Source organism: Ranitomeya variabilis, chromosome 1 (genome assembly GCF_051348905.1).
Source record: "Ranitomeya variabilis isolate aRanVar5 chromosome 1, aRanVar5.hap1, whole genome shotgun sequence".
Taxonomy (NCBI): Eukaryota; Metazoa; Chordata; class Amphibia; order Anura; family Dendrobatidae; genus Ranitomeya; species Ranitomeya variabilis.
The window spans coordinates 449,383,683-449,401,583 of NC_135232.1; the positions used below are offsets into that span (position 1 = coordinate 449,383,683).

The 17,901-nt window shown below is 43.6% G+C and overlaps 1 protein-coding gene across 1 annotated transcript in view; it reads right to left on the reverse strand.

Moving 5' to 3' along the window:
- Nucleotides 1-17,901, reverse strand: part of SH3GL2 (SH3 domain containing GRB2 like 2, endophilin A1) — a 270,857-nt gene that overhangs the window by 29,119 nt on the left and 223,837 nt on the right. The window contains exons 5-6 of the mRNA XM_077249925.1: nucleotides 9,208-9,341; nucleotides 2,736-2,894 (exon numbers count right to left, since the gene is read on the reverse strand). Coding sequence (XP_077106040.1) covers nucleotides 2,736-2,894; nucleotides 9,208-9,341 — 293 coding nt within the window. The remainder of the gene's footprint in view (nucleotides 1-2,735; nucleotides 2,895-9,207; nucleotides 9,342-17,901) is intronic.

Consider the following 17,901-nt stretch of genomic DNA (forward strand, 5'->3'; position numbering starts at 1 on the left):
TGGAGTTACATGGTGTTGTATAAGTGTTTCCGTTATTTTTTTAAGCAATGTGTCTTTATCAATCCAACTACCTCATGTATAAGCCGATTTTTTTGCACTTTATTGTGCTGAAAGTGCCCCCTTCAGCTTATACACAAGTCATTGTCCCAGACGACGGTAGGGGAGGGGGAGCGGCGGAGCAGCAGGTCACAGGTGGCAGGAGCCGGCTGCTGCGGTTAAAGCCTGTGCCCACTGCTAAAGAGAAATGAATATTCACTGCACTGGCAATGAATATTAATTTCTCTTATAGCACGCACAGTTACAGACGCAGCTGCCGGGCAATCATGGGTGCCCGCTCTTTAAGGTAATGAATATTCACCTCTCTCCACTCCCATAGGCTTGGAGAGAGGTGAATATTCATTCCCTTAGCGAGCGGGGACATGTGATCACCCGGCCGCAGGAACTGCTGGCACCGCAACTAAATGCTCTGAGGGCGCGCAGCGAAGTAGGATTTTTTTTAATGCTTTTCTCATGGGGGCCACGCATGCAAGGATAGGGATGAGGAACCATGTATACAAGGAAAGGGATAAGGAGCCACGCATACAAGGATGGGGATAAGGAGCCATGCATACAAGGATGGGAATATAAGGAGCCATGTAGACAAGGATGGGAATAAGGAGCCATGCAGACAAGGATGGGAATAAGGAACCATGCAGACAAGGATGGGGATAAGAAGCCATGCAGACAAGGATAGAAATAAGGAGCCATGTAGTCAAGGATGGGAATAAGGAGCCATGCAGACAAGGATGGGAATAAGAAGCCATGCAGACAAGGATGGGAATAAGGAGCCATGCAGACAAGGATGGGAATAAGTAGCCATGCAGACAAGGATGGGAATAAGTAGCCATGCAGACAAGGATGGGGAAAAAGGAGCCATGCAGACAAGGATGGGGGATAAGGAGCCGCGCAGACAGGGATGGGAATAAGGAGTCATGCAGACAAGGATGAGAATATTGAGCCATGCAGACTAGGATAGGGATGAGGAACCATGCAGACAAGGATGGGAATAAGGAGCCATGCAGACTAGGATAGGGATGAGGAACCATGCAGACAAGGATGGGAATAAGGAATCATGCAGACAAGGATGGGGATATTGAGCCACGCAGACAAGGATAGGGATGAGGAACCATGCAGACAAGGATGAGGATGAGGAATCATGCATAACAGTATGGGGATGAGGGGACAATGCATAACCGGCTTATACTTGAGTCAATAAGTTTTACAAGTTTTTTGTGGCAAAATTAGGTGTGCCTCGTCCTATACTTGGGTCAGCTTATACATGAGTATATACAGTACTTGTTTCCCCCTCATTACCAGTAGCCTTGGTCTATAAAAACATATGTAAATATGTAAAACCTCAATCAGGACATTAATTTACTGCAAGTAACATAAGTGCAGAGATATGGTCCTTTTTATCTGTTTAAAGAAGCACTCCCATGAATTTTTTTTTCTATTAAATCTATGTATATGTGTATGGTGTGTAGTGCGTGTGGGATAATATACTCACCCACTGCCACCTTTTCTGATATCCAGAGCCATTCTTCTCTTCTCAGCGATGTCACCTTTCTGCAGACTCTTACATTGCGCTCTGCATGACCAGGAAGTTTACAATGTAAGCCTATGCAGGGTGAGAAAGAAGCTCCAAAAGGCTTTAGTTATAAAAAAAAGACTTACGGCTGAAGTGCGGTGACATCACTGAGAAGAGGAGGAGAAGACTGGACCTGGGCATCGGAGAAAGTGGCGGTAAGTGAATATGTTAAAAAACTCATAAACAGATTTAATGAACAAATATATTCATGGAAGGGCTTCTTTAACAGGAATATGTACGGTAGATAACTTGTCTCATGCACAAAACAAGATACCAACTCTTCAGAGTAAAAATTGCAATATGGACAGAGTTACCAATTCCACTTAAAGGGAGCCTGTCACCCCCCAGGGCGTTTTTAAGTAAAAGAGCCACCGTATGAAACACTAAGGCTGCATTCTGTGAAGGTGGCTCTTATGTTTTTGCTCCCTAATAACGCAGAAATATTCAGTTTTATAAATTGCGCGCCATACCTGTATTGAGTCCGGGGTTCACGTTTTTTCCCCCAGACTCAACCACCTCTCAGCCGTCAATCATCCCCTCAGTGCACCGGGTGCCATCTCTCCTCTGTTGTATTCACGTGACCGGCGCCTGCGCTGTACTCTCTTATTTTTCGGGCATGTGCTGTGCACGCCGCCCTGGAACTCACATCAGCTGATCTCCTGATATCGCGCCTGCCTGTAGCGGAGGCCCGAGATCCCGCCCCGCAGTGTGTTATGATTTATTCACATTGTGGGGCTGAGGATATGGTGCATGCGCAGTTAGTGTCTGCGGCTGTCGCCATCCGCCTCTTTCCTCCAGCATTATACGACTCGTCTGCACTGCAGCGTCAGCTTGTTATCACTCTAACACTGCAGTGCAGACTCGCTTTCTCTCCTCCATATCCTTAGACCCAATTAGCCAGACCAGCTAGTCAGATCCGTCGCATCAGTTTTTCACAATTTGCGACGGATACATTTTTTTAAAAATTCGATGGATTTAGCCTGACAGCAAAAACGTGATGTGTGAAAATAGTCTTAGTGCTGCAGAAGGTGGCTCTTTTACTTAAAAACACTCGGGGGGGTGACAGGTTCCCTTTAAAATAAGTTGCGTGCAAAGCAATATTCCTTACATCCATCTCCAAAAGGTTAAACATGCTGGATTCTGCAATTTCTTTGGACTCGTCAAACTTCTCAAGAGCCTGGCGGATCTCATCATCTGTGATTTTGCCTTGCCTTTTCTTCTTGTAATCAAAGTCCAGACGTCGGCCCTCTAGCTTTTTTAAGTGGTGCTATGAAAGAAAATCATGAAAAAGATTTTTTTATTTTTACAGTATCAATAGAACATCACTGATCTTTATGCATGTTTGGATTTTAGGACATTCTAGAAGACTGATTCCAGTAACACGCACCTTATTAGTGGCTAAAAACCTACACTAATAGGCTTATATAGCAAAGATCAAAGGGGGTCATTCATATTAGGTTGCCATCCAAGAGCCATGTGGATGGTTAACTTCAAAGCCCAGGTGTTTGTCTCCAGGAACCTAACAGCAGACGTGTGGTCTGCTTATATGATATCTAAGTACTGGTTGTTTCTATCCTAGCCCCTTAGAACCTCTTTATTTTACATAATGAGCTTCCGAGGTCTCGATAAACTTCTAAAGTATGTTGATTTGATCGACTTGAGAATATTTCTTTACAGTGAGACAAATGGAATATCTTACTACTTGCTTTAACCCATTACTTGCCAAATTAAAATTTTTACAAGTACGGATTTTTCAGAAAAGGGCGTCCCAATATTCAATTAAAAATGACAATAACATGATTTCCTATTTTGAAAACATTCATTTTACAAACACAACACAAAAAATTGGACCTAATTATAAAAATTATAAAATCTTAGTTGCTAGAAGCTAAAGATTAGGCGTCCCAAAAAAAGACATTGGTAGATAATGGGTTAAAACATCATGAATTTCACAGTAGATTATCAAATTCCGTAACGCAGGTTCTGAGTTTTGTAATAAATTCTAGGCTTTGTGTTGTGTACTAGTCATTATAAAAAGACAATATCAAGTGTTCTGGAGACTATAAATGTCATATTTAACAAATAAAGAGCTGCTGGGGTAAATGATACTGTGGTAACTTTATGGCCGCTGACAGTCCACCTAGGATGCACCATTAACATAATGCAGCAAGCATAGAGGAAACAAAAAGAATGTGGGAGAACCTACTACACTTACACCAATAAAACAAACCTTCTGGAGATCAGATTTTTCTTAATTAGTTATGTATATAGTTAACTAGCTGTACTACCCGGCTTCGCCCGGGTTAATGACTGCTGTTAGCAAAATAGAATGTGTTAACAAAAATTTATTCTGCACACAAAAACCACAAAACAAATAGATAGAAATGTAATTATTAAAAGGCAAAAACTAAGCTAATAGAAGAATTTCACAACATATATTAGCTTTGTTATACTGAGAATGTCTTTGTTGCCTATATTAACCAATCAGAGCTCAGGTTAATTAACTGTAGCAAAATAGAAGCTGAGCTGTGATTGGTTGCTATTGGCAGCCTGATAAATCCCCAGCCAACAGGAAGCCCTCCCCCCTGGCAGTATATATTAGCTCACACATACACATAATAGACAGGCCATGTGACTGACAGCTGCCGTATTTCCTATATGGTACATTTGTTGCTCTTGTAGTTTGTCTGCTTATTAATCAGATTTTTATTTTTGAAGGACAATACCAGACTTGTGTGTGTTTTAGGGTGAGTTTCATGTGTCAAGTTGTGTGTGTTGAGTTGCGTGTGGCGACATGCATGTAGCGACTTTTGTGAGATGAGTTTTGTGTGGTGACATGCGTGTAGCAACATTTTGTGTGTCGAGTTGCATGTGACAGGTTAGTGTAGCAAGTTGTGTGCAGCAAGATTTGTGCATGGCGAGTTTTGCGCGTGGCGAGTTTTATGTGTGGTGCGTTTTGAGTATGTGCAAGTTTTATGTGAGGCAACTTTTGCATGTGGTGCAACTTTTGTACATGTGGCAATTTTTCTGTGTGTGCAAGTTTTGCATGAGGTGAGTTTTCCATGAGGTGAGTTTTGCACGTGTGGCGAGTTTTGCGTGAGCCTAGTTTTGCATATGGCGAGTTTTGCATGTAGCGAGTTTTGCGCGTTGCGAGTTCTGAGTGGTGACTTTTGTGTTTCGACTTTTATGTGGCGAGGTTGGTGTGTGTGTGGTGAAATGTGTGCTGAGGGTGGTATATGTGTTCAAGCACGTGGTAGTGTGTGGCGCATTTTGTGTTTGTGTTCACATCCCAGTGTGTGGTGAGTATCCCATGTCGGGGCCCCACCTTAGCAACTGTACGGTATATACTCTTTGGCACCATCGCTCTCATTCTTTAAGTCCTCATTGTTCACATCTGGCAGCTGTCAATTTTCCTCCAACACTTTTCCCTTCACTTTTTCCCCATTATGTAGATAGGGGCAAAATTGTTTGGTGAATTGGAATGCGCGGGGTTAAAATTTCACCTCACAACATAGCCTATGACGCTCTCGGGGTCCAGACGTGTGACTGTGCAAAATTTTGTGGCTGTAGCTGCGACGGTGCAGATGCCAATCCCGGACATACACACATACATACATACACACATTCAGCTTTATATATTAGATATACCTGTATGTAATCTCCTGTATATAGTATATACCTGTGTGTCATCTCACCTATATATAGTATATATCTGTGTGTCATCTCCTTCTGTATATAGTATATACCTGTATGTCATCTCCTCCTATACATAGCATATACCTGTATGTCATCTCCTCCTGTATATACTATATACCTGTAGGTAATCTGCTCCTGTATATAGTATATACCTGTGTGTCATCTCCTCCTGTATATAGTATATACCTGTATGTCATCTCCTCCTGTATGTAGTATGTACCTGTATGTCATCTCCTCCTCTATATAGTATATACCTGTGTGTCATCTCTCCTGTATATAGTATATATCTGTGTGTCATCTCCTCCTGTATATAGCATATACCTGTGTGTCATCTCCCCTGTAAATAGTATATACCTGTGTGTCATCTCCTCCTGTATATAGTATATAACTGTATGTCATCTCCTCCTGTATTAGCCCTCGTTCACACGTTATTTGGTCAGTATTTTTACCTCAGTATTTGTAAGCTAAAATGGCAGCCTGATAAATCCCCAGCCAACAGTAAGCCCTCCCCCTGGCAGTATATATTAGCTCACACATACACATAATAGACTGGTCATGTGACTGACAGCTGCCGGATTCCTATATGGTACATTTGTTGCTCTTGTAGTTTGTCTGCTTATTAATCAGATTTTTATTTTTGAAGGATAATACCAGACTTGTGTGTGTTTTAGGGCGAGTTTCGTGTGTCAAGTTGTGTGTGTTGAGTTGCGTGTGGCGACATGCATGTAGGGACTTTTGTGAGATGAGTTTTGTGTGGCGACATGTGTGTAGCAACTTTTTGTGTGTCGAGTTGCATGTGACAGGTTAGTGTAGCAAGTTGTGTGCAGCAAGTTTTGCGCATGGCGAGTTTTGCGCGTGGCGAGTTTTATGTGTGGTGCCTTTTGAGTATGTGCAAGTTTTGTGTGAGGCAACTTTTGCATGTGTTGCAACTTTTGTGTATGTGGCAATTTTTCTGCGTGTGGCAATTTTTCTGCGTGTGCAAGTTTTGCGTGTGGCGAGTTTTCCATGAGGTGAGTTTTGCACGTGTGGCGAATTTTGCATGTGGAGATTTTTGCGCGTGGCGAGTTTTGAGCGGCGACTTTTGTGTTTCTACTTTTATGTGGTGAGGTTGGTGTATGTGTGGTGAAATGTGCGCTGAGGGTGGTATATGTGTTCGAGCACGTGGTAGTGTGTGGCGCATTTTGTGTGTGTGTTCATATCCCCGTGGTGGTGTGGTGATTATCCCATGTCGGGGCCCCACCTTAGCAACTGTACAGTATATACTCTTTGGCGCCATCACTCTCATTCTTTAAGTCCCCCTTGTTCACATCTGGCAGCTGTTAATTTGCCTCCAACACTTTTCCTTTCATATTTTCCCCATTATGTAGATAGGGGCAAAAATGTTTGGTGAATTGGAAAGCGCGGGGTTAAAATTTCACCTCACAACATAGCCTATGACGCTCTCGGGGTCCAGACGTGTGACTGTGCAAATTTTTGTGCCTGTAGCTGCGACGCCTCCAACACTTTTCCTTTCACTTTTTCCCCATTATGTAGATAGGGGCAAAATTGTTTGGTGAATTGGAAAGCGCGGGGTTAAAATTTCACCTCACAACATAGCCTATGACGCTCTCGGGGTCCAGACGTGTGACTGTGCAAAATTTTGTGGCTGTAGCTGCGACGGTTCAGATGCCAATCCCGGACATACATACATACATACATACATACACACACACACACATTCAGCTTTATATATTAGATAAGGCGGTTCAAAAACCTTGACACAACTAACTTATGACACATCTAACACATGCAAAACTTGGACTTTTGTGGAGAGCCTAATCAATCAGGCTTGCTCAAAAGAATATGAGTTAAACACTTGTTAAAAACCTCTGAGCTCCATCAATCCTGTCGCTCTTTTCTATTTTGCTCTGCATCACTCCATTGCAGAGATATTCACATTTGTTGATCCTAGAGCATACCATGCTAAATGTTTGTCTGCAATCCAACTGGACCTTTCTTCACCTTCTTCTCTAGGGGCAGGTACTTTCACCCCTAGGCAGCGCCAGAGACTGTAATATTGCCAGATCAGCTGCCGAGTATCTGAGAGGGAGAGGTGAATTCGGACATTCCCGGAAGAAACTGAAGAAACGACAAGTTGTACTGCAAAGTAGAAATTTCACATAGTGTGCTCAAGAAAATAGAACTGTGACTATCTTTGCAATGGAGTGCAAAATGAAAAAGAAAGGCAGAATCAGAGAAGCTAAAGCGTTTTACAAGGTATTTAACTGAATTGTTTTGAGCAAGCGACAGAACCTCTTTAATTTCATAGTTTGAAAAAGGCCTAAAAAAATTTGAGTACAAAAACTGTGTAAATTTTTCTGCGCTCTTCTGATTCTGCCAATTTTTTACATTTTGCTGTGTTGCTTCATTGCAGAGATATTCACATATATTTCTTCTGGAGTGTAGAAAGTGAAATTTCAAATTGTAGTGCAACTGGGAGTTTCTGCAGAGTCTTCTTTACGGTTGTGTGCTTTCACCATTCCCTTCCGGATGCTGCTAACTGCAGATTGGCAGTTTCAGAGTCTTCTCTGGGGAGTGGGTGTGCACTTTAACGCATCCCGCCATATCACAGCTCAGCAATGTCTGAGATTGCTAAACTGCTAAATCAGCCACATCCGGGAGGAAGTGATGAAAATGCCCTAATAGAAGCCTCTGAAGAAACACCAAGCTTCACTACAAGTAGAGATTTCACATATTGTGCTCATTCAGATGTCAAATTTTCACAGTTCTATTCATTATTTTCACTGATAGAACATGTACATATGATAGGCAATGATCTTGTTCACATATCTCTTTTGTGAGACCAAGTGGTCAGCACAAAATTGACGAGACATGTCTAACATTGATTTTGCAAAACCATGGGTCCGTGAAAAAATACTGAATAAAAAACTGATGAAACTTGGATTCAACTCTGATGACACTCTCCTGGAACTTGAATCAAACACAATGATGAAATTTGGTCTGTTTTACATGAACTTGAAAAAAAGGAATGTCTGAATGAGGCTTAAAACATTAAATGTGAATGTCTCTGTAATTGAGAGAGACTATGCAAAACATAAAAAAAAGTGGCAGAATTGGAGGAGCTCAGTGATTTTACAATGTATTTAAATCAATTTTTATTTATGAGCAAATGAGAGATCCTTTGTAACAAAGACCAATAAATTATATGGTTTGGATTAGCCGTTACTGGTAAGAATGCTACAGAAATTACAGAGCCGATAAGTCCAGCGATGGCTGCAGCAGTCCTAGAACCACCACAGTAACGCTGCTTATTACATTTGATTTTTGGTCCTTTGGCTGACCCTGTGCACGAGCCGGACAGAGAAAGCCAAACAGCGGGAAATGGTCATACTTTACTCAGATTTAGTGAATTCATTGGCTCTAAATGTAATAGTCTATCCAGGCTTCTTAATGGTAGAATTAGTTTGAGATTCTAAAAAAAGTATATACAGTGGAGAACAATTGATGACACACGATTTCCTATGTCCCACAATAACACATTAAATATACTGTTGGTTTAACACATCCTACTATTTATATATTCTAAGCCGTACACAACAGAGTGATGACTGCTCATTTTCTGTACCTAATTCTGTCATATTATATGCGATGTGAAATGCGAGTATCTATTATTAACAGCTAGGGAGCTGCTGGCTATTGTGGATAAGTAACGTCATGTGTCACATTCCTTTACTATGTCAATGCTTCAATTACACATGGCAGCAAAAAATTACAGCAACTGCATAAGATACAATGCGTCATATAATACCTTACAGCACAGTTATGTTGACTTTTAAGTCTTTTAGGACCTCTATTTTCTATCTTGCATTTCCACTTTGCTGTACCTGGATTTCCTTTAAATCTTTGTCGTGCAGATTTTGTAGAGGATCTATGAAGTTTTGCTTCACCTCAATATCTAACGAGTCTTTAATGTCAGAAAGTTCCCTTACAGCTTCTCCTACATCAACAAGTGCCGGACCTGGTAAAAAATATATCCGAAAATTAGACATTCATGTAATCAAGTGGATCATATCATGTTTATATGATTTAAATAGCGAACACTGTGACCCAAGCTTTTATGAATATTTTCATAACAATTCGTCAAAGTGAAATTTGCACTAAATAACATCTGAACCGCCACTACATCAATGTTACAATTATACCTAATTAATTTGGTCCTGCAGCCAGCCAAGCCGTATTAACCAATGGCCTTGCCCCTATTTCGGGCTCCCTCCAGGACTTACATCTTTCACCCCAATACTACTTTGTCCATGTACAAAGAGCAAACAGTATTTGCCAGATTAGTGTACATCTCTGAGCAGGAGCGTAATGTGAAGCTCATGGGCAAAATCTCTAACATGGCCACAAAGTATCATAGTTCTGTGATAGCATTGGTCTTCGAATATGAGCCAAAGGAACAGTTTGGGCCTCTTGAGACTGTAACCCTTGCACCTACTGTAGTTACGCCCCATAAATCACAGGCAGGCGTTAGTGAAGTAGAGTTTATGCCATCATTTATGCTTTATTTACATGGACACCGATACCCATTGAAATAAAGACCGTTGACCTCTTTTCTCACATTGCAGTCTTTCTTCCTGTTATTTTTTTCTTTTGACATCCTGACATGTGCAGGTACATTTGGCTGTCATTTGTTCTTTTAAAAATTTAATAAGTAATAACTGGTCCCAACATCCCGTGGGAACAGTTGAGTACACACGATCAAGGTCACGACTAGAATTTATTGCTCATGGAGGTGGAATAAGCGAGGAGATCATCAGAAACATGATTTTAGTGTGCTATTAGTCCAATGTGATGAATATACACTACAGACCAAAAGTTTGGACACACCTTCTCATTTAATGATTTTTCTGTATTTTCATGACTATGAAAATTGTACATCCACACTGAAGGCATCAAAACTATGAATTAACACATGTGGAATTATATACTTAAAGGGCCACTGTCACCCCCTCCAGCCGTTATAAACTAAAAGAGCCACCTTGTACAGCTATGCTGCAGTCTAACAAGGTGGCTCTTTTAGTTTTTGATTCAGTTATTCCCTCAATAAAGCGTTTTAAAATTTGCCCTAAATACCTGTCCTTAGACCTGGAGGCGGTCCGAAGCCTCCTCTGTGAATCTCCCAACGGCCGTCACTCTTCTCTTCTGGGGATGTGGTCGCCGCCCCCTTCGCGCTGTTTCTTCTTAAATCCGGTGCCTGCGCTGTGCGTGCCTGCCTGGTGCAGGCGCAGTCTTCATTGTCCTTCATAGCTCAGATCCAGGGTGCCTGACTGCGCCTGTGCGGGCAGTGCGGCCACCCTGTTGCTGAATCCCCGCCCCGCACTGTGTTATTCATTATGCACAGTGCGGGGCTAGTATTCCTGGGCATGCGCACTGCGCTGTTCAGACGCTCCCCCAGCTCCCCCGCCTTCCAGCGTTGCCGGAAGATACAGGTTTCCTTGCCAGCGTTTGGAATGAAGCAGCCGCAAATTACAACGCTGGAAGGCGGGGGACCAGGGGAGCGTCTGAACAGCGCAGTGCGCATGCCCAGGAATACCAGCCCCGCACTGTGCATAATGAATAACACAGTGCGGGGCGGGGATTCAGCAACAGGGTGGCCGCACTGCCCGCACAGGCGCAGTCAGGCACCCTGCATCTGAGCTATGAAGGACAATGAAGACTGCTCCTGCACCAGGCAGGCACGCACAGCGCAGGCGCCGGATTTAAGTAGAAACAGCGCGAAGGGGGCGGCGACCACATCCCCAGAAGAGATGAGTGACGGCCATTGGGAGATTCACAGAGGAGGCTTCGGACCGCCTCCAGGTCTAAGGACAGGTATTTAGGGCAAATTTTAAAACGCTTTATTGAGGGAATAACTGAATCAAAAACTAAAAGAGCCACCTTGTTAGACTGCAGCATTACTGCTGCACAAGGTGGCTCTTTTAGTTTATAATGGCTGGAGGGGGGTGACAGTGGCCCTTTAACAAAAAAGTGTGAAACAACTGAAAAAATGTCTTATATTCTAGGTTCTTCAAAGTAGCCACCTTTTGCTTTGATGACTGCTTTGCACACTCTTGGCATTCTCTTGATGAGCTTCAAGAGGTAGTCACCGGAAATGGTTTTCACTTCACAGGTGTACCCTGTCAGGTTTAATAAGTGGGATTTCTTGCCTTATAAATGGGGTTGGGACCATCAGTTGTGTTGTGCAGAAGTCTGGTGGATACACAGCTGATAGTCCTACTGAATAGACTGTTAAAATTTGTATTATGGCAAGAAAAAAGCAGCTAAGTAAAGAAAAACGAGTGACCATCATTACTTTAAGAAATGAAGGTCAGTCAGTCCGAAAAATTGGGAAAACTTTGAAAGTGTCCCCAAGTGCAGTGGCAAAAACCATCAAGCGCTACAAAGAAACTGGCTCACATGAGGACCGCCCTAGGAAAGGAAGACCAAGAGTCACCTCTGCTTCTGAGGATCAGTTTATCCGAGTCACCAGCCTCAGAAATCGCAGGTTAACAGCAGCTCAGATTAGAGACCAGGTCAATGCCACACAGAGTTCTAGCAGCAGGCACATCTCTACAACAACTGTTAAGAGGAGACTTTGTGCAGCAGACTTTCAGGGTAAAATAGCTGCTAGGAAACCACTGCTAAGGACAGGCAACAAGCAGAAGAGACTTGTTTGGGCTAAAGAACACAAGGAATGGACATTAGACCAGTGGAAATCTGAGCTTTGGTCTGATGAGTCCAAATTTGAGATCTTTGGTTCCAACCACCGTGTCTTTGTGCGACACAGAAAATGTGAACAGATGGACTCTACATGCCTGGTTCCCACCGTGAAGTATGGAGGAGGAGGTGTGATGGTGTGGGGGTGCTTTGCTGGTGACACTGTTGGGGATTTATTTAAAATTGAAAGAATACTGAACTAGCATGGCTACCACAGCATCTTGCAGTGGCATGCTATTCCATCCGTTTTGCGTTTAGTTGGACCATCATTTATTTTTCAACAGGACAATGACCCCAAACACACCTCCAGGCTGTGTAAGGGCTATTTGACCAAGAAGGAGAGTGATGGGGTGCTACGCCAGATGACCTGGCCTCCACAGTCACCAGACCTGAACCCAATCGAGATGGTGTGGGGTGGACCGCAGAGTTAAAGCAAAAGGGCCAACAAGTGCTAAGCATCTCTGGGAACTCCTTCAAGATTGTTGGAAGACCATTCCCGGTGTTTACCTCTTAAAGCTCATCAAGAGAATGCCAAGAGTGAGCAAAGCAGTCATCAAAGCAAAAGGTGGCCACTTTGAAGAACCTAGAATATAAGACATATTTTCAGTTGTTTCACACTTTTTTGTTAAGTATATAATTCCACATGGGTTATTTCAAAGTTTTGATGCCTTCAGTGTGAATGTACAATTTCATAGTCATGAAAATACAGAAAAATCTTTAAATGAGAAGGTGAGTCCAAACTTTTGGTCTGTACTGTACGTGATCCTGGTTAGAGTGCAAAATGTCCTTAACCTCTGGATCCATTGGGTGAAGGTAACAGTGCCTCAGCAACAACAAAAAAATTATAGGAGCCTAGTCTAGGTTTCAGCTTAGTCAGCCTTATGATTAATACAGCCCTTGTAGCCAACATCCAATAAAGCTGGAGGAGGAGGAACAATCAATAGGAGACCTTTTCAATTAAAGGGGTTTGCTGGATTTAATGTAAACACCTCTTGCTCATGACTTGTCAGGCTACGCCCCCACGGCCAGTATTAGGCAGCGTTTTGGACGCAGCACATGTCCGCTCCGTCCAAAGTGCTGCTGGCTTTTGAACACAGGTGATTCCGCATGTGTTCATTGAACCATGCGGAATCACCCCGTCCTATACATTGGACTGGTGATAATTTATCTTGCGAAGACTGAGCGTCTCCACAAGATAAATAGACATGCTGTGGTCTGGAAAGACGGGCCGCATGTCCGTCTCCGTAGGGAAGCTGGAGGCGTCCGTGCATGCATAGTGGAGAGGGGATTTCTTGAAATCTTATCCACTATACTGTAACATCTGGCTGCTGTGGGTTGAATGCTACAGATGTACGTTTTAGATGCAGCACAGGTGAGCTGTGTCCAAAATGCTGCTATTCCAGGTCGTGGCTGATAACTGTCCTTGTGCAAAAGAAAGCACATAAATCACTCTCACCGAGCAGCTGACATCCCTACATAGCTATACTCAATTGAAGTCATTAATGTGGAGAGAGCAATTTGTGTTCTCTTTCCTGCACTGAAGTGATAGCAAAGAAGATAAGCAATGGCAGCAGCAAGGAGAGAGTGATTTAGTGCAGACATAGCAGGAGGTTTATCTGGGCAAGCCAGCCATGTTAATCAACACAGACCTCTAAATAAATGGGTGGAACGGTGCACCGAGACATTTAGCTTTGCCAAGGGTATACTGAGCACCTTCATTTATATATAACGTTGGTTTGGGGGGGCAATGGAGGAACAGATTTAAAAACCTAAAATAACAATTTGTAGTGTTGCTCCATCTCTGTCAGAGTTTCATTCGAGTGTCATCTTTGTACTACATGATTCTCTCACATCAGAGAATGGTATCACAGGTGCGTAGAAGACAGAAACTTAATTTCTCCATCTTCTTTATTCTCTGTGTCTGTGGTAATCCCATTCTTCAGTCTCTGTGTCTGTGGTAATCCCATTCTCCAGTCTCTGTGTCTGCGGGAATCCCATTCTCCAGTCTCTGTGTCTGCGGTAATCCCATTCTCCAGTCTCTGTGTCTGCGGTAATCCCATTCTCCATGTCTGCGTTAAGGTACCTTCACACTAAGCGACGCTGCAGCGATACAGACAACGATGCCGATCGCTGCAGCGTCGCTGTTTGGTCGCTGGAGAGCTGTCACACAGACCGCTCTCCAGCGACCAACGATGCCGGGGTCCCTGGGTAACCAGGGTAAACATCGGGTTGCTAAGCGCAGGGCTGCGCTTAGTAACCCGATATTTACCCTGGTTACCAGTGTAAAATGTAAAAAAAACAAACAGTACATACTCACCTTCGCGTCCCCCGGCGTCCGCTTCCTGCACTGACTGAGTGCCGGCCCTAACAGCAGAGCGGTGACGTCACCGCTGTGCTGTACTTTCACTTTATGGCCGGCGCTCAGTCAGTGCAGGAAGCGGACGCCGGGGGACGCGAAGGTGAGTATGTACTGTTTGTTTTTTTTACATTTTACACTGGTAACCAGGGTAAACATCGGGTTACTAAGCGCGGCCCTGCGCTTAGCAACCCGATGTTTACCCTGGTTACCAGTGTAAAACATCGCTGGCATTGTTGCTTTTGGTGTCAAACACGACGATACACGCCGGTCTGACGACCAAATAAAGTTCTGAACTTTCTTCAACGACCAGCGATATCACAGCAGGATCCTGATCGCTGCTGCCTGTCACACTCAACGATATCGCTAGCCAGGACGCTGCAACGTCACGGATCGCTAGCGATATCGTTTAGTGTGACGGTACCTTTAGCCATTTGCTTATCCTGTGCTGTTGTTGTTTTCACTTCTGACAGGTTTTTACATTGTATCTTTTTGATTGCCTTATTGATCTTTATCTTTGTCTTGTTGGTCTTTCCATCTTCACTACCATTGTTTTTCTATCTTTGTATATTGTATGCATTTATTTCAATATATGTCATTTAATTTTATTCAGCTGCACAATCATCTGTGATTATTTAATCTTTTGCTTATGCTGGTCGGGTATGGGGTTCCCTCTATGAATTACTGTATCCATACCCCTATATTTTTGCCTGTACACTTTTGTACTTTTTTAAAAATTTTAAAGCATCTGTCAGTGTTTTTTTTTTTCCAATGAACCTTATTTATATATTTTTCATTACTTGATGTGCACTAAACATTTCTTCTTTGCAGCTCCCTCTCCCTTGTTCATGCAACTGTTCTTTGCACAGGATTAGTAGCACCCTATGCTGTGCCCATTGCCACAAATTTTGCTTTTTCTATCCGATTATCGGATGCACTGACAGCATGCTGTGATGTGTTCTAATGCTGAATCGGCATGACAAATAAGCACTAGTCGGCACTGCCCCACACTATAAAATTGGTCATATGTAACCTGATAAAACATTGAATATCACTCATCCGTGTTATACGCTAGTGTGAGCAACACCTAAAAGAATAAGTAAAGAGATACAACTACATTCGCTGATCATTGTCCAAAACCACTGTTCAGGCCACATATAAAATATATAATTAGGGATGAGCGAACCCATGGATATTCGGGTTTGGCCAAACTATAGTTTAAAGTTTGGTTCGGGACCCGAACGCAACCCAGTAGAAGGATATGAGGACCTGAACTTAAGTGCTTTCAAATGATCATAGTCAGGGCTAGGGGGCTGCAAAAGGAAGCTAAATGGGGTAAGAGCAGATCTATTGCCCTGCAAACAAATGTGGATAGGAAAATTACTTAAAATAACAAAGAATAAAAAAAATAAAAAATTATAATCTTGAATCAGGAGGCTGAGGTCCAAGTGGAGGAGGAGGTTGAGGAGAAGGTGAATGTGACAGTATAGGTGGAAGAGGTGGAGGCAGAAGAGGTAGTCGAAACTGGTTTTTTTTAGTTATTTATTTTTGTGGTGTACTCTGAAAACAGGCTCTGTGGGGGCACTCTGCATATAGGCAGTGTAATAATCTGCTGGCCACTTTCTGTATATAGGCCGTGAAATACTCTTCACTTTTTTGGTGTGCAAAGAAAGAAGAGAGCATCAAAAAGCGGACGTGGCCATGCTGTTGCTGGTGGTGGTGTAGCTGCTGCAGAAAGAGAGGGGATGTGGTTGATTTGTGCCTGCTATGCACCCAAATGAAACACCTTCCTCTGGTGCACACAGGCGACAGGATGTTCTCTGTAATTTTGTAGGCCCGCGTTCCGCTGAATGAATGGTGAGACCAGTAGTGACAGTTTTACACTGGATGGCTGAGAGTGCCTTCAGTTCCTATGTTTTGTCTTTCACCGGATCACCTGCTGAAAGCGCAGATTTTGCACCTGTAGTCCACGGGCATCTGTCTTCCACCTCACCCCCTTGCAAATCATGGCAAGCATTCTAAGCCCCAAGTCATGCAGCAGTCTCTTCTGCTGATTGAGTGCACTGATGTCCAACCACTTGTTCTGTTTGAGGATAAGTACATGGTACGGGTAGTGCAAATGGTCAGCGGACCACCACAGCACATCTCTGATGATGATGATGACAAGACACAGGTGCCAACTGCTGCACCATTCTGATGTGTGTAGACAGGCAAGGAGGTCAGGGGTGAGGACTGGGTGGAGCATCATGTGGGGAATTATATTATTATTTATTTTTAGATCACCATTGATCCCATGGTGCTGTACATGAGGAGTGGTTACATACAAAATATAATTCAGAGGAAAAGGTGGTGTTCTCATTGCCTCAGCTGCACATAAAAAAGGGAGCAGGGTGCAAAAGTGCCGAGGTTGGCCCCTAGCCAGTAAGTTGGCTGATACTTTGCATCGAGGCTGGCCCCTAGCCATTAAGTCAGCTTCTCTTTAAGCATCGAGGCCAGCCTCTAGCCATTAAGTTGGCCACTACTGTGCACCATGTAGCGCTAGCCCCTAGCCAATAAGTCAGCTGCTCTTTAAGCGCCGAGGTCGGCCGATAGCCATTAAGTCAGCTGTCTCTGTCGCCTCTTCCTCCTACTCTGCTTCCTCCACCTTCTCCTCATGCATTCAGTGAAACACCTGCACAACCAACTTCAGCAGAGACAGGGGGAAACAACAACAGGCGGTTCTGAAACTCATCTGATTGGGAGGAAAATCCCGCACCATGCAGAAGCTCTTTGGATGGGAAACAAACAGACCGATGAGTGGTTGGTGCCACTGAACTTCAAGCACGGCCTGGTGGTGTACGATAACGGGCAAAATCTCGGAGCAGTTATGGGCATAGCCAGTTTGACGCACATCCCTTGTATGGCGCATGTGCTGAACTTGGTGGTGCAGAGCTTCCTTAAAAATTATCCCCAGATGTCAGAGCTGCTTCAGAAAGTGCGGGCCATCTATGTGCACTTTTGGCGTTCACTCCCTGCTGCTGCTTGTCTGTTTGAGCAGCAGCATCACTTCTGCACTCCCGCTCCTCATATGGTTTCTTGTACCCAGACGATACATCACCCACCGAGGACAGCTCATTGTTGCCTCCTGGCACCCTGGCACATATGAGCCAATACATGCTACTGTGCCTGCACAACAACTGCCAAGTTGCCAGGATTGTTACAAATGCCGATTACTGGGTGGCCACCTAGCTGAATTCCCGCTGCAAGCACAATATGCCATCCTTACTTCCGTCACTGGAGTGTGATCAGAAAATGCGAGAATAAAGAGCACGTTGGTAGACACACTAGTGATGGCATCCTAACCTGACAGCAGGGGGTCAGTGGTAGCATAAGGCAGAAGAGGAGGAAATCGCCAACACAGCTGGGGCACCGGCACCACATAGAAAGGGAGGGTTCGCATGGCCATAATGTTGAAAATCTTCCTCAG